The following is a 13,944-nucleotide window of genomic DNA, read 5'->3' as shown; positions in this document are numbered from 1 at the left end:
AATTTTCAAAAAGTTCAAAAATGACTTCTGGCACTTCATAGAAGTGCAAACTAGCCTTGGAACAATCAAAACACAGTTAAAACAGCTTAAAACGGCTGAAAACAGACAGCTCAAACAGCTCAAAAACTGCACAAGAACAACTAAAAACGTCCAACACCTCTAGGAGAGTGAGGGGAGAGAGATGGAAGGTGGGGGAAGGGCATGCATACACATGCATGACAAATGGCATCTCCTCCTTGCCATTTGCCCCTTCATTAAAGTCCTAACCCCCATACCAAGGACAACATTGGTTGTCCTTGGGCCCAACTTTTAGACCCCTCTTTTAAAGCCTTTGCATGGCCCCTAGGGCCTAGTGGTGCACCTAGATTTTGCCCTTAGAAACTTCTAGGAAGTGTGCACTTCCTCTAGCCAGTCCCTCACGGCCAAACCATTACAACACTTAACCATGGTTAACCTTGGGTTAAGCGTAGGTTGAGTTACGAAGATACTTTACATCACTTTTCACGTCTTCGTGACAGGATTCTTTAGCAAAGAGTGAATTATCTCTAAGCAGCTGGAACACTTTTCGCAAATGTTCCAAATGGCTTTTCCTGGTTTTACTATAAATAAGGATATCATCTAAAAATACTACAGCAAATTTCCCTAGATATGGCCTTAAGACACTATTCGTAAGTGTCATGAAAGTTGCTGGAGCATTTGTTAATCCAAATGGCATTACTTTAAATTGATAATGCCCATACCTAGTACGAAATGATGTCTTAGGGACATCCTCTTCCCTAATTCGTACTTGGTGATATCCTGATCTTAAATCAATTTTAGTAAAGTATTTTGCCCCTTGCAATTGATCAGCTCATCAATGCGAGGCATAGGATACTTATTTACACAGGGGTAGATCCAGGAATTAAATCTATTTTATGATCTACTTCTCTCTCAGGAGGTAAACCATCACGTAAATCAGACAGAAAAACATCTTTAAATTCAAACATTAAATTATTGAAAGAAGATTTATACTTTTTAACATTATCAAAAACAACCTTACTTCTTTCCGATGCAGAAGACATAAAATCACTAATAAAAGTAAGTTCACAAAGATATACCTCGCATTCTTCTTGGTGTAGTAGTCATTCCAATTCCATCGAACAAATAAGAGGAGAGTTAGGCACATCATGTTCTCCTTGAATCTGGAAGACTCTACCCTCTTTTTCAAACATAATGGAGTTATTAAGATAACTCCTCTGTAAGCTATGCCCAAGACTATAAAGCCATTCTCGACCAAGCACTACATCTGTTCGGTCGAGATGCATGATTTGGAAATCCAAGGCATCCTGATAGCCTTGAATATCCACCTCTACACCGTATATCATGGTATCCCAAACTTTTTTATCACTACCCTTTGCCACAGAGACCACATATTTATGGGCACTAGGACTCTCAAGCAATTTTAATTTCTTAACTAACGAGTAGTTCAAGAAATTATGTGTTGCACTATCATCGACCATCACTCTTACTCTTTGCCCCTTAATTTTTCCATGCATCCTCATTAAATCATGAGGACCAAAGGTGGGCTGCCACATTGCCGATGATAGACAGCACATGAGGGTGCTATCCTCATGATAGACCTCTACCTCAGTGTACTTTCTAGTACCATTAAGCGACAACACTTGCACCGCATGCACTTGTCGTTGTGGAGGTCTATTTGAGGCTTTAGCTCCTACTAGTTTATTTTTAGGACAGTTCCAGGTAGCATGATCTTTGCCTAAACATTTGAAGCAAAGATTTTCTTGCCTAGCCTTTTCATAATCCTCTTTCTTCAAGAGAGGATAATTTTATGTTTGAGGTTTCTTAGGTGGTGCCTGAGGAACCTCCTTCTTAAAGTGTCCTTTCTTTTCAAATTGGAAAATTTATTGAACTTTGGAACAAAACCTGTTTGCTCCGAAGTTCCAACTCTGAATTTCCCCGTCGTATCATTGTATATTTGGGCATACTTAATGGCTTCCTCAAAGGTTTTTGGAGAATTTCTTTTCACCTCAACCTTATAAGCGTCTTTGAGACCTCTCACGAAACCCCTTATCTTTTGGAATTCATTAATTCCCTTCAACTTAAGGACTGCCTCCCTATTATTCGCTATGTACTGGACTAGAGTGTTTTTACCCATAGTGCACTTGTCCCAAGCCTCCCACGCTCTTTCTAATTTATTTTTCGATAAAAACTCTTTTAGGAAGGCTTGTTCAAACTCAATCCAATATCTTGGAATTCTATCACTCTCTCTGAGCCTCATCCACCCTTTATAGGCTTTATTTCCAAGGGAAAGACTTGTTTCCACGACTTGATTTTCAGGAGGTGTATTCCTGAGTCGGTGGAAGTCTTGCCATTTTTGCAAGAACGTATTAATCACATCTTTATTACGCTCCTTTTCTTCCCCATTGAAAATTGGCAATTTTAAGTCCTTAAGAATGTTCGAGGTTTCTATAAGTCGAGAGGTAGACCTCTCGACTTGATTAGGAGGAATCGGTGATTTTTCAGTAATAGATACTGATTGAGAATCGGCTATCTTAGTTATAGCTTCAGCTAGGGTTTTTAATGTTTCACTAATAACCCCTAACTGTGTTTCTATATTTTGCGTTCGAGTTTCAAGGTTAGTGAATTCCACATACAAAATTCCATAATCACCGTAATCAATATCCTCCATTTCCACATTATCCTCTTGCGTTTCGGTTTGTACCTCCTCATGTGTTTCCTCTCCAACTATTGCTTTTCCCTTTTTAGCCCTTTCCTCGACCTTCCTAATCATACCATCCCTTTCTCGGGTTGTCATTTTAAAGACGTATATTTTCCAAAAATTATAAAGCAGAACGCTTATGTCAAAGAGAAAAAAATGTAGTGCCCACTTCCCTGATATTTGTTCGAGGCGTTGGATTTGTCTTCGAAGTCGACGTGTCCTCACGCTTTTATTTCTTAATCTCTCTCCCCGATCCCGCTCTTCTTTATACTCTTTACTTCAAACTTTTCGACCCGTTCCTCGAGCTTCTTCTTCGAGTTTGGCGAGGCTAAGGAGTTTGGAAAGAAGAATGGGGTGAAAAGACTTTGAAAAGAGAGGGGGGGCTTATGACTTAAGAGGGGTAGAGATGCTCTGATGAGGTGGCTTAAAAAAATTTCTCAACCTTTGGATGACATGGTGACAGCCTCTGTGAATCTATGTTTCTCTGTAGCTCTCTGTGAATCTTTGCCTGGACCTCCGTTTGCTGCTGCGCGGCAGCAGCACGTACAACAGTACAAGATACAACATCAAGTAGTAAAGAATCTACTAAAGATGAAGAGTATCGCCTCCTTCACAGCACCGCGCAACTCCTGGCCTGGGTTTCGATTTCCGCTGCGCTCTCATTCAAGGCTTCACAACTTGTAGGTGACTTCATAGACTTGCAGCGCTCCCAAGTCCTGCAGCCCCGCTACGCAACTGTAGTACTTACTACTATAGTAGTATAGGCTATTAGTCCTCCACTGTGTCAGCGCTCTTAAGTGCAAAATCGTTTGGACTCCAAAGTTCTCTTGAGTGCCTGAGTAATAACAAGTTGCAGAACTCGCACCCGCACGGCTCTCCACGCTTCCACCCTCATATTCTATGCCCCACAAAGATACGCTTCGCAAAGCGTGCAGCCAAAAATTTTGGCTGTCAGTACTTCAGCGCCAGTTCTTCATCGATTCTGGTGCGCAAAACCCGTCTGAGCATTGAGCAAGCCTCTTGGGGCTCAGACTCCGAAATTCTGAAATCTGAAATCATTTTCCTCGTCCTGTCACCGTGCACGAAAATCCCTTGAAAGAACTCCACCGATTACGAATCCTCTCAACTTGGCTCTGATACCAATGTAACGAGACCTCAGACATAGAGGGCTTCTACTTCGATTACCTCCCAACCACCGATTCCGTGAGCTCCTCTCATACCCCTTGTAAACACCCTTCAGTTCCTTTCCTCATCCACTTTCCATGTGGAGCTCTCCTTCCAGAATCCTCCCCCTTGCTCAGCACTCGCCACTTGGCCTCCAGCTTTGGTGCCACATACTCCTCTCTTTATAGCCCTCTCTAGGACTCATGCACCACATCATAAATGCCTAGGCCTAGGCATGACCCTAGACCCAAGCCCTTTAGGCCCTATTAATGCAAGTGCTGCCAAGCCCTTTGGCTTCCCACCTTATACCGTGGTCACACGGTATTATAGTTGACGTAACACCTGGGATTTGCATCTCCTAGAGTTTCCTAATCATGCGGGCTCGTGGGACTGTCTCAAAGGCCTTCTGAAAGTCTACAAAGCAGGCGTAAAAGAGATCGTGGTCATGCATAAAAAGACATCACATCATGGATACTCGGGGTTTGCTAGCTACTATCTTTACTTTTTAGGTTGGGGCCTGGCAATCACCGGAATACCCCCTTTTACCACTGCCAGTCCCTCAATGAGAAGACATACACCTTGGTCCCCACTGAAGGGCTAGGCTGAGGCTATGAAGCTGTCCGTGGCGGAGGCTAATTGTCGAGGCATTGGTGCTGCTCTGGAGGCTATGGCTGAGGGAGCTTACCCCCTCGCTGCTCCTGGGTTCAATCCTGCTGAACTGACTGCTCAAGATTGTCCTGAATGAGGGGAAAGGCTCCTTTTATAGCCTTGAAGGCTCCTGTAGTAATACCATCTCACAGACTGGTCTATCACTGCCATTTACAGACTGGTCTGTAAGTACCATTTCCAAAGACTGGTCTGTAACTGCCATTTTCACAGACTGTGATGTAGCTGCCATTTCCTCAGGGTGGTCTGTGAGTTTCAGACTGGATCTGAGCCTATGAAAGGCTTTGCAAATCCCTATTGTTGTTCTAGGTGTCACATGCACCAGGGTCAAGCCCAGGTTGCAGTGAAACTGGCTGCCTTGTCAGCAAATCGCACCACCCCACGCAGCATCTTTGAAAGGCACCCCACGCAGCATCTTTGAAAGGTTTTGGGCCCCCAAAGGACAGCGCCAAGTATAGGGAATGCCTGGGGAAGGCGCCTTTTATAGCAGCCTTGGCCCCTCCCAAGTCGGCCCACAGGGCTGCTAAATCTGTAAGAAATCCTAGATTTACTATATTTAGAAATATGCTAAGGAACAGTCCTAGATTTACTATATTTAGAAATATGCTAAGGAACAGAAAAGAGACTGAGATAGCAGAGAACAAGGAATAATTGTATTGCTTGAATATCTGTAGGGTGGATGTGTTATGTCATCCATACAATTGGGCCTCTCTTATATAGAGAGTGAAGAGTCACACATGAAAAGGTGTGTACTCCAAAGGGTATGTGCATGAAGAAGTGTGTACCCCTTGTGAAGGGTGTGACCCTTGATGAGAGGGTACATTACAATAGGAATGTCTCTTCATTCGAATGTCTCTTGTGAAGGGTTATGCCTCATTAGGAAGTGTCCCGTCGAAAGGTCATACCCTTCCACAAGTGTCCATTCATTAAACACTCCATAAGTCTAGAAAGAGAAAGGAATACGTCACAGATCGTGACATCCCCTCCCACTCAAAAGAAGACCCTGGTGGAGATAATGAACTGATGTAGAAAATATCATGGTAGATTCTGAAAATACTGCTGTAAAAGATCAGGGTACTGCTGCAAGTCTTCATCAGACTGCCAAGTAGCGTCGGAGTCGTCCAGATCTCGCCAAAGAACAAGGAATTCCGTGATAATTCGATGTTGAGTCTCTCGCTGTCGATGGTCCAGAATACGCTCAGGAATAAGGAGAACATAATCGTCTTCGATTTCTAGGACATAATCACCTGCAGGAGGAACTGCTTCATCGCCTAGAATGTACGTCTTTAGCCAAGAAATATGAAATGTTAGATGGATTTTACCCCATGATGGTGGTAATTTCAATTTATAACTTAAAGGTGAATTTTTCTTGACGATCCGGAAAGGTCCATAGTATCTGGGTCGCAACTTAGGAAACACAGACTTAACCGTCTTATAGCGATGTGGGGCTACAAATAATAGCACCATGTCACCAGTGTTAAATTCCAGGTGACGTCTATGTTTGTTGGCAGACCGTTGATACCGCTCTTGCGCTTTTCGCATATGATCCCTGACTTGTAGTAGAATGTCTTGCATTTCTTGAACCAGTTGATCAGCTAGGGCCACTCGATGTTGAAGTACAAAATTTGTTGGTACAATCGGAGTGTGTCCATAAGCTGCTTGGAATGGAATCATGCTGATGGCACTATGGAAAGAGTTATTATAAGCAAACTCAAGGAGTGGTAGATACTCTTTCCAGGCTGCGAGGCGTGACTGAACATAATGTCGAAGCATTTCTTCCAGAACTTGGTTGACTCTTTCAGTCTGGCCATCTGATTCTGGGTGGTAAGCTGAACTGAACAGTAGAGTTGTACCCAAAGATTCGAACAGTGAAATCCAAAAGTGACTGGTAAACTTAGGATCTCTGTCGGATATGATATTCTTGGGTAATCCATGGTGTCGGAAGATGTGTTGTATAAAGAGTTTGGCTATGTCCGGGCCCTGTGCACTGCTTTTGCAAGCAACAAAGTGTGCCATTTTGGACAAGCGATCAACAATTACCATAATCTGAGTATTACCTCGGGAAGATCGTGGTAGTGTTGTAATGAAATCCATGGAAATACTTTCCCACCTTTCAGTTGGAACTGGAAGAGGCTGAAGAAGTCCTGTTGGAAGTCGTCGACTTGCTTTCATTTGTTGACAAGATTAGCAAGATGTAACCATTTTGATGACATCTCTTTTCATCTGAGGCCAGTAGTATGTTGCACTGAGTAACCGATAAGTCTTATTGATGCCTGGATGGGCAGCATAAGGAACTACATGATGCTCTTTTAACAAAAGACGTCGAACATCCTTGTCATCTGGTACACAGACGCGATCTTGATAATACAGAAGGTCGTCCGTATAAGAATAGGATGAGAAAATCTTTTGTTCGGAAGTCGAAGGTTGATCTTTGGAAAGAACCTGTACTGCGGTGCCGAAGTCTTTATCATTGAAATACTTGCCTTTGAATGAATTCGGAACATCCACAGATAATGTAGAGATTACCATGGCTGATGCTAGAGGTAACCTGCTGAGAGCATCTGCAACTACATTGCGTAGTCCTGGTATGTACTCAATGGTCATGTGAAAGTTGGCCAGAAACTCAACCCAGCCTGCTTGTCGAGCGTTCATGACTGGCTGAGTAAAGATGTACTTTAAAGAGTGATGGTCTGTTTTGACCACAGAGTCGGCTCCCATGAGATAATGTTTCCAAGAGCGATAAGCATGTACAACAGCAAGAAACTCCTTATCATAAACCGGATATCGGGTTTGGATATCAGAATGTTTATGGCTGTCAAAAGCAATAACTCTGCCTTCTTGCATCAAGACTGCTCCAGTAGCGATGTCGGAAGCGTCGGTCATGACCTCAAATGGGAGATTTGGGTCAGCAATAGCCATAACTGGTGTGGTAGTGAGTGCTTGCTTGAGTTGTTGGAAACTATACTCTGACTCGGGAAGCCACTGAAAAATTGATGTGCTTTTCAATAATTCGGACATAGGAGCTGCGATTTCGGAAAACTGATAGACCTTTGTATGATAAAAGTTTGCCAATCCAAGAAAAGAGCGGACATCATGAACATTCTTTGGAGTAGGCCAGTTTCGGATTACCTCGACCTTCTTGGGATCCACAGAGATACCTTGAGCGGAAATAACATGTCCCAAATATTCAAGTTGGGTCTTGAAGAACTCACTCTTCTCAATGTTGATGTAGAGAGAATTTGCGCGGAGAACTTCAAAAACTTGGTGAAGATGTTGTTTGTGCTCATGTAGGGATCTGCTGAAAACGAGGATGTCATCGAGGTAAACGATGACGAACTTATCGAGGAAAGGCTTGAAGATGTCGTTCATTAATGTCATGAATGTGGCCGGGGCATTGTTTAACCCAAAAGGCATGACCAAACATTCATAGTGTCCATACTTTGTTCGAAAAGCTGTCTTGTACTCATCGCCTTCTCGTATACGAATTTGATGATAACCTGAACGAAGATCAATCTTGGAGAATTGTGTTGCATGTAGAAGTTGATCGAAGAGGTCATCGATGCGAGGCAATGGATACTTGTTTTTGATAGTGAGCTTGTTGAGGGCTCGATAGTCGATGCAGAGGCGCATTGACTTGTTCTTTTTTTCCACAAGTAGTACAGGAGATCCGAAAGGGCTGCGACTAGGCCGAATGTGACCTTTGTCGAGTAGTTCGGTGACCTGTCTTTGAATTTCTTCATTTTGAGTGTGAGAAACCCGATAAGGAGGTTTCGACGATGGATTACTGCCGGGAATAAGTTCGATTGGGTGATCCACTGGTCGTCGAGGTGGTAACTGCTTTGGCAATTCCTGTGGAAAAAGATCCAGGTAAGGCTGGAAAAAAGGTTGGTTGAGGTATTCAGGAGGATCCTTTGTTGGTGTCTCCTCTACTGCCGTAACCAACAGAAGTGAAGTCTTTGCTTGGCGTTTACGAACCCACTTCTTTACTTGTAGGGCAGAGGCAACTGGGGTTGAAGGAGAATCCCCAGTTAGCTCAATAAGTTTTCCCTGGTGGACAAACTGGATAGTATGGCTGCGAAAACTGATTGATGGATCATAGTCGTAGAGCCATTGTTGTCCGAGTATGACATCGTATCGAGAAAGAGGCATAATGTCGAAGTTCAACTTGTCCGTATAATGTTGGATGCGAAAAGACAAGTTTTTGATCCTGGTGTTGCACAAGAAAGTTGTTCCATTTGCGAGTTCAATCTGATAGTCCATGAGACTAGGACTGGTGGTCAATCGAAGTTTATCGACCACAGAACTGGCTAGGAAATTATGAGAACAGCCACTGTCGATGAGGATGGTGACCGTTGTTCCACGAATCGATCCTTGAACGCAAAGTACTTCAGTGGCCAGGGAAGGTTCGGGGTTGCTGGCAAGGCTCAGGTGGATGGTATTCGCCATTCGAACAGCTTTGCCTTTCTTGTCTTGTGCTGAGGTAGCATCTTCTTTTTGGGAAGTGCTAGGTTCCATATTAGAATTTTGCTTTGGTCGCTTGGGACAATCGAACCATCTATGGTCGCCTGTACAGATCGTACAAAGTCCTTTTGTGCTAGAGTTGTTCTTCTTGTCAATGGCCGCACCTTTATGTTGGGGATGTCGGTAATGACTTTGTGAAGAAGAAGAAACACGATCCTTGGGGGAGTGCTTCTGTTGGAATCCAGCAAATGATTTCTGAGGCTTCTGGGGATCTTGAGACTGTCACTGACCTGGATTACCGAAGTTTTTTCGAAACCTGGTGTTATCTTGAGGGCGAGCACCTTTGGCCATAGGAGAGTTCTGTGTGCGATTAGCACTCTGCTTCCCTGTGTTTAGGAAATCTGTAATGCGCTCTGCGTAAGCAATAGCGCCATCTGTGGTGGTGATGTTTGCTTTAAGAACATCAATGCGTAACGAGGGATTTAGGCCTGAGATGAAAGCATGAAGGCGATCATCCTCACTTAAACCATCAATCTCCAGCACCAATGTGGTGAACTAAGAGATATAGGAAGACAGGGAACCCGTTTGCTCCAACTGTCGGAGTTTTGAACGTGCTTGGAAGTCCGCATTGGCAGGTACAAACTGCTTACGGAGCACGTGTTCAAAACGTTCCCATGTTAACACACTTTTTCCGTCCTTTAAGCGTCTTTGCCACCATAGAAATGCTGTTTCCTTCAGGAGGGAGGCTGCCAAGGCGATCTTTTTGCCTTCCGTGAGGTCAACAGTGTCAAAATACATGCGCATTTTAGCGAGCCATTGGTCTACTGTTCGGCGATTACGTTGACCAGTGTAGGCTTCCGGAAGTTTGACGTCAAGTCTTTTAGTTTTGGAAGCTTGAAGTAATCGGTAGAGGGCACGTAGTTCAGTGTTTTCTACCTCTGGTGGGAAAGAGTCCGCATCGTCGTCGGCTTGCGTCACGTCATCCTCTGTATGTGCTGGACTTCAAGAATCTTGGAGTTGTTGAACTTTTTGAACCAAGTCGGAGATGTTGTCCTGAAGCTGAGATATTTGAAGTTGCAATAGGGATTCACTTTGGACGTTGCCTTCAGGGGTCTTTTTGGCACTTGATTCTTTAATCTCTGAAGAGGCTTCACGCGAGCGGTGCGACATGTCGGAAATCCCTGTGAGAAAAGCGCGAACTTGCGCTCTAGTTTGTACCATTCCTGAAAGAGGATTCGGGCTGCTCCCTGAGGTTGCTCATATTGGAGGGGGCAGGCGAGGCAGGATGGAACCACCCGTGGAAATCTGGTAAGGGAGATCCTGTCTGAGGTAACACTGGAGATTCTGAAAATGGTGTTACTGCTCGTGATAGGACAGGGGTAGGTAGCAGAGTCCATGGATCTGAAAAAGGGTAAGGAGCTGCTGTCGGAAGAGGAGGATATCCAGGAGAGGGAGTGCCTTCAGAATGTAAATACTCACTTGGAGAAGGTACAACCTGTAGAGGAGGATATCTGGGAGCTGAAGGAGGTGGAGAGTACCCTGGAGATGCCGAAGGTGAAGGGTAAAATTCTCTCCAAAAATGAACAGCAAACTCTTGAGGAATATCGTGTTCCGGATATCTTCGTGTCTCGTGGAACACAACCTGTACTGTGCTGAGGAAATAATATAACTGAGGTGCCTCACGCAGAAGGTAAAGGATGTGATCCAAGTCACTCAGAGGGCACGTGACACAGAAGACCCAAGATGCAAAGGCTCCAAAATGGGCTGGCTGTGCAATTTGAACACGATATTGTGTAGTAGCAGATGCCTGTGGTGTCCTTGAAAGGCCGGGTGAATTACCAGGGGTTTCCATGCTTTAATGTGGATTCTTTCATTTGCTGTAATTTGTTAAAGAGAATCCTTAAAAAGCAGATTGGAAAGACTCCACTTGGCAATACTTTAATCTGCCAAGTTATTGCATAGAAGAAGGCTGCAAATCGTTGTCCGGAGGTCCATGTTGCAGTGTTTTGCGAGGAGAGAACGAGGCTTGTCTGGTCCGGGCTGTCAACAGGCTGTCTTCACCACGCGAATAGCTGCAACTGGTGCTGATTTGGCAGGGCGAAAATGGCGAAGCAAGGAGAGGGCTGCAGGCTGTCAGGAAATGGCAGGTAACCAGGGCCGCAATGGGCAAGGCTAGGGCTGCAAATAGCGAGGGGGCTGTCAGCGAAATAGCAATGCAGGGCTGGCAGCGAAAATGGCGAGGCAAGGGCTGGCAGCAAACAGGGCTGGCAGCGTGAATGGCGAAGCAGGGGCTGGCAGTACAGTTTGCGATCCAAGGAAGGGTGTCTGCGCAGCATTGCAACCAGGGTTTAGACAGCAGCAAGCAAGAGGTTTGGGGGTTCTGTTTCAGCAGCATAGCTGTTTCTCCCACAGACGCAGTTAGGGGAGTTATTTCAGCTCACTTCGCCGATTTGACACTCATGTATAGATAGTAGTTAGGGCATTTATGCCAGCATGATGAGTAGGCAGAGTGCAATAGTTAGAAAGATCTCGTGTCTCTCATGCTTGAGTTGTCCTTTTTACATCTCATCTATTTTCTGCACAGCAAGTCTCCGCATGTTACACTGGGCCTGACCTATGAGTTGGGGGAGGAAGTAATGAGCAGGGAGATGTATGTCGAAGGCAGGTGAACAAGCATCCTAACATGTGCCTTAAAAGGGCACCCATTGGATTCTCCCCAGGCCCACCCTTTAGGGAGCTACCAATCATGTACTCTGCTTGACACTTGAAGCTTGAGGTTTGAGCTACATCACTCAATATTATGTGTTAAACTGTACATGACCCAATCAACGTTCAAGTAGTGAGTCAGGTCCAATGCCTAGTCTGCCTTTCAAATATGCTTATAGAATAAGCGAGAACAAATGCCTCCATATCTCAATTCCTATTAGCAGTCATACAAGCCTCACTAACAGCCTGGAGAGGCCCCGTCCAGGGAAGAACTAAGGAAATAGGCCCATATGCAAACCAGACCGTTTCAATATGCAAACCAGACTTGAACTGTCAGTCACGTAGCCAAAATTATAATAGACTGACAGGTCTGGCCAACATGATCGTGGCAACCTGATTGCAGATTCAGAAGCAGTGCAGGCAAGATCATCTTTAGAGGGGCATTCTAACTTTGCATGTAGAGAATTCCATACTAAACAACATCTAACTAAAGAGGCCTTTCATAGGAAAATTGAGGTGATGTGAAAAATCAATTGCCTTTCTAAATTGACTGATATCAAACCAGTTCACGATCATAATAGAAATATATATGTGGTGTGGCTCAGATGTGCATTTTCTACCTTTACCAGTTCATTTTATGAGAACCCTGGCCAATCGCAAGTAGCACGTGTGGAGAAAACGTAGAAACTTCACTAATCAACACAAAAAAAGCTTGTACTTGGCACTCGCCAGCACCAAAAACTAAAAATGGAGAGTTATGTGGGCTCTTTGTTTTAAGATACTTTTGTCCCGGCACTAAAGGTATCTTATGCTGACAAAGTTCAGGGCTCTGTTGCTGCATCTTCTTCTTCGCCGACCCACATGGGCTCTCTTACTTTGTGTGGGATGCTACAGACGTCAATACGCTATTATTAACGTGCATTCCAAGAGATTATTAAAATGAATTAGAACTTTTAGTGGAGTTCAGTAATGATCCTTTCTTATTGCAGCCCTGGTTCAGATCGAAATTATGTAGTAGCTGGCGCCTCTTTCAACCTAGAAACTCTATAGTAGAGGTATTTACGACGAGCATGCAGACATAGGTGATATAAGGTTAATGTTTATTAGATTGATGTAATGAGTCATGTTGCAACTTCACCTCGTTCCCTCAGGCATTTTCTGATCAGAATATGAGCCCATAGGTTGGCATATGTCCTTCACGGTTTGGTGTGCCAATCAGTGTCTTTTCACTATACAAATAGATCCTCCAGGTGACGCTTGACCGAGTAGCAACAATGGCATCAAAATTATGCGACATTTCGCGGATCTAACGCAAAGTGATTTTAGTTGATATTTGTAATAAAGTTATAGATGTACTCGTTGGGCACGATAGTGCTGCAATTCCAAGTTAAAGGGGGTGGCCGGTACAATATCTTATTATCAGGCATGTAAGTGGCTCGAGTAGCTTGTGGGAAGCCAGAGAGACATGGAGCAAGACCTTTGAAATGCGGATTGTTTCTGAGATACCAAGAAGAGCTAAAACATGCGCGGGTATCAAAATGCGTAAGTGATAATGGGTTGAAATCCCAGCATGGGGAAGTGAAGCAAAGAAGGGGAAGAGGGACGTTACCTGCCCGAGCACTGCCAGTTCCAACATCCACGCCCAGATAAAGAGAGGGTTGAGAGGCCATAGACAGGAGATAAATGCTTGCTGGAATTCTTGGGCTATGGAAGCTCTACTAAAAATGTGGTTTGCAGCAAACTTGTCAAAAGTCAATCAAGGCATTCCTATTCTAACTTGACCAAATACTTTATCTTCTTCACCACACATTAGACTTCTTCACCACACATTAGAACCCTGCCCAAGGAGACGTGCGGACAATTTCCTAAGAGAGATCGTTTATTGCACATCTGACTCGTGGCACTTGAACCCTTCGCTGCCTGGCAAGTAGGCACAAACCTCACCGCCTGGATATTGGTGATGTCTATTGACCTCCGGCTGCTACAAGGAAGAAATATGAGGCTTGGACGAGCAGGGGCTTGGTGGGTAAATAGCCTTAGGCACTTGGAGTAGAAGGACGTGTCAAAAAGACCTAGAGACTACGAGCACCCCAGTCCACCCATGGTGCATTGAATGAATCTAGACCAGGTTGGACATGGGCAGGCAATCTTTCCCATCCATGATCCTAGTCTGTAAACACCCTAAAACACATTGTCATTATGCACATGTGGTGCACACACCTCTCCAT

General features: G+C 44.4%; 1 protein-coding gene across 4 annotated transcripts in view; it reads right to left on the bottom strand.

Annotated features, from left to right (window-relative positions):
* Positions 1–13,510, bottom strand: part of LOC147906175 (FGGY family of carbohydrate kinase) — a 103,400-nt gene extending 89,890 nt beyond the window's left edge. Inside the window, exon 1 of one of the 4 annotated variants that reach the window (XM_087383462.1) lies at positions 13,326–13,510. In XM_087383462.1, the coding sequence (XP_087239588.1) occupies positions 13,326–13,386 (61 nt within the window). In that variant the 5' untranslated portion in view covers positions 13,387–13,510. The remainder of the gene's footprint in view (positions 1–13,325) is intronic. The other 3 variants (XM_087383470.1, XM_087383465.1, XM_087383472.1) reach the window with 3 other exon arrangements.
* Positions 13,511–13,944: the final 434 nt, after the last annotated feature.

Source organism: Dipteris shenzhenensis, chromosome 1, assembly GCF_047967505.1.
Source record: "Dipteris shenzhenensis isolate YYH24624 ecotype China chromosome 1, Dip_SZ_1.0, whole genome shotgun sequence".
NCBI classification, from domain to species: Eukaryota; Viridiplantae; Streptophyta; class Polypodiopsida; order Gleicheniales; family Dipteridaceae; genus Dipteris; species Dipteris shenzhenensis.
This window is presented reverse-complemented; position numbering and strand designations above follow the sequence as displayed.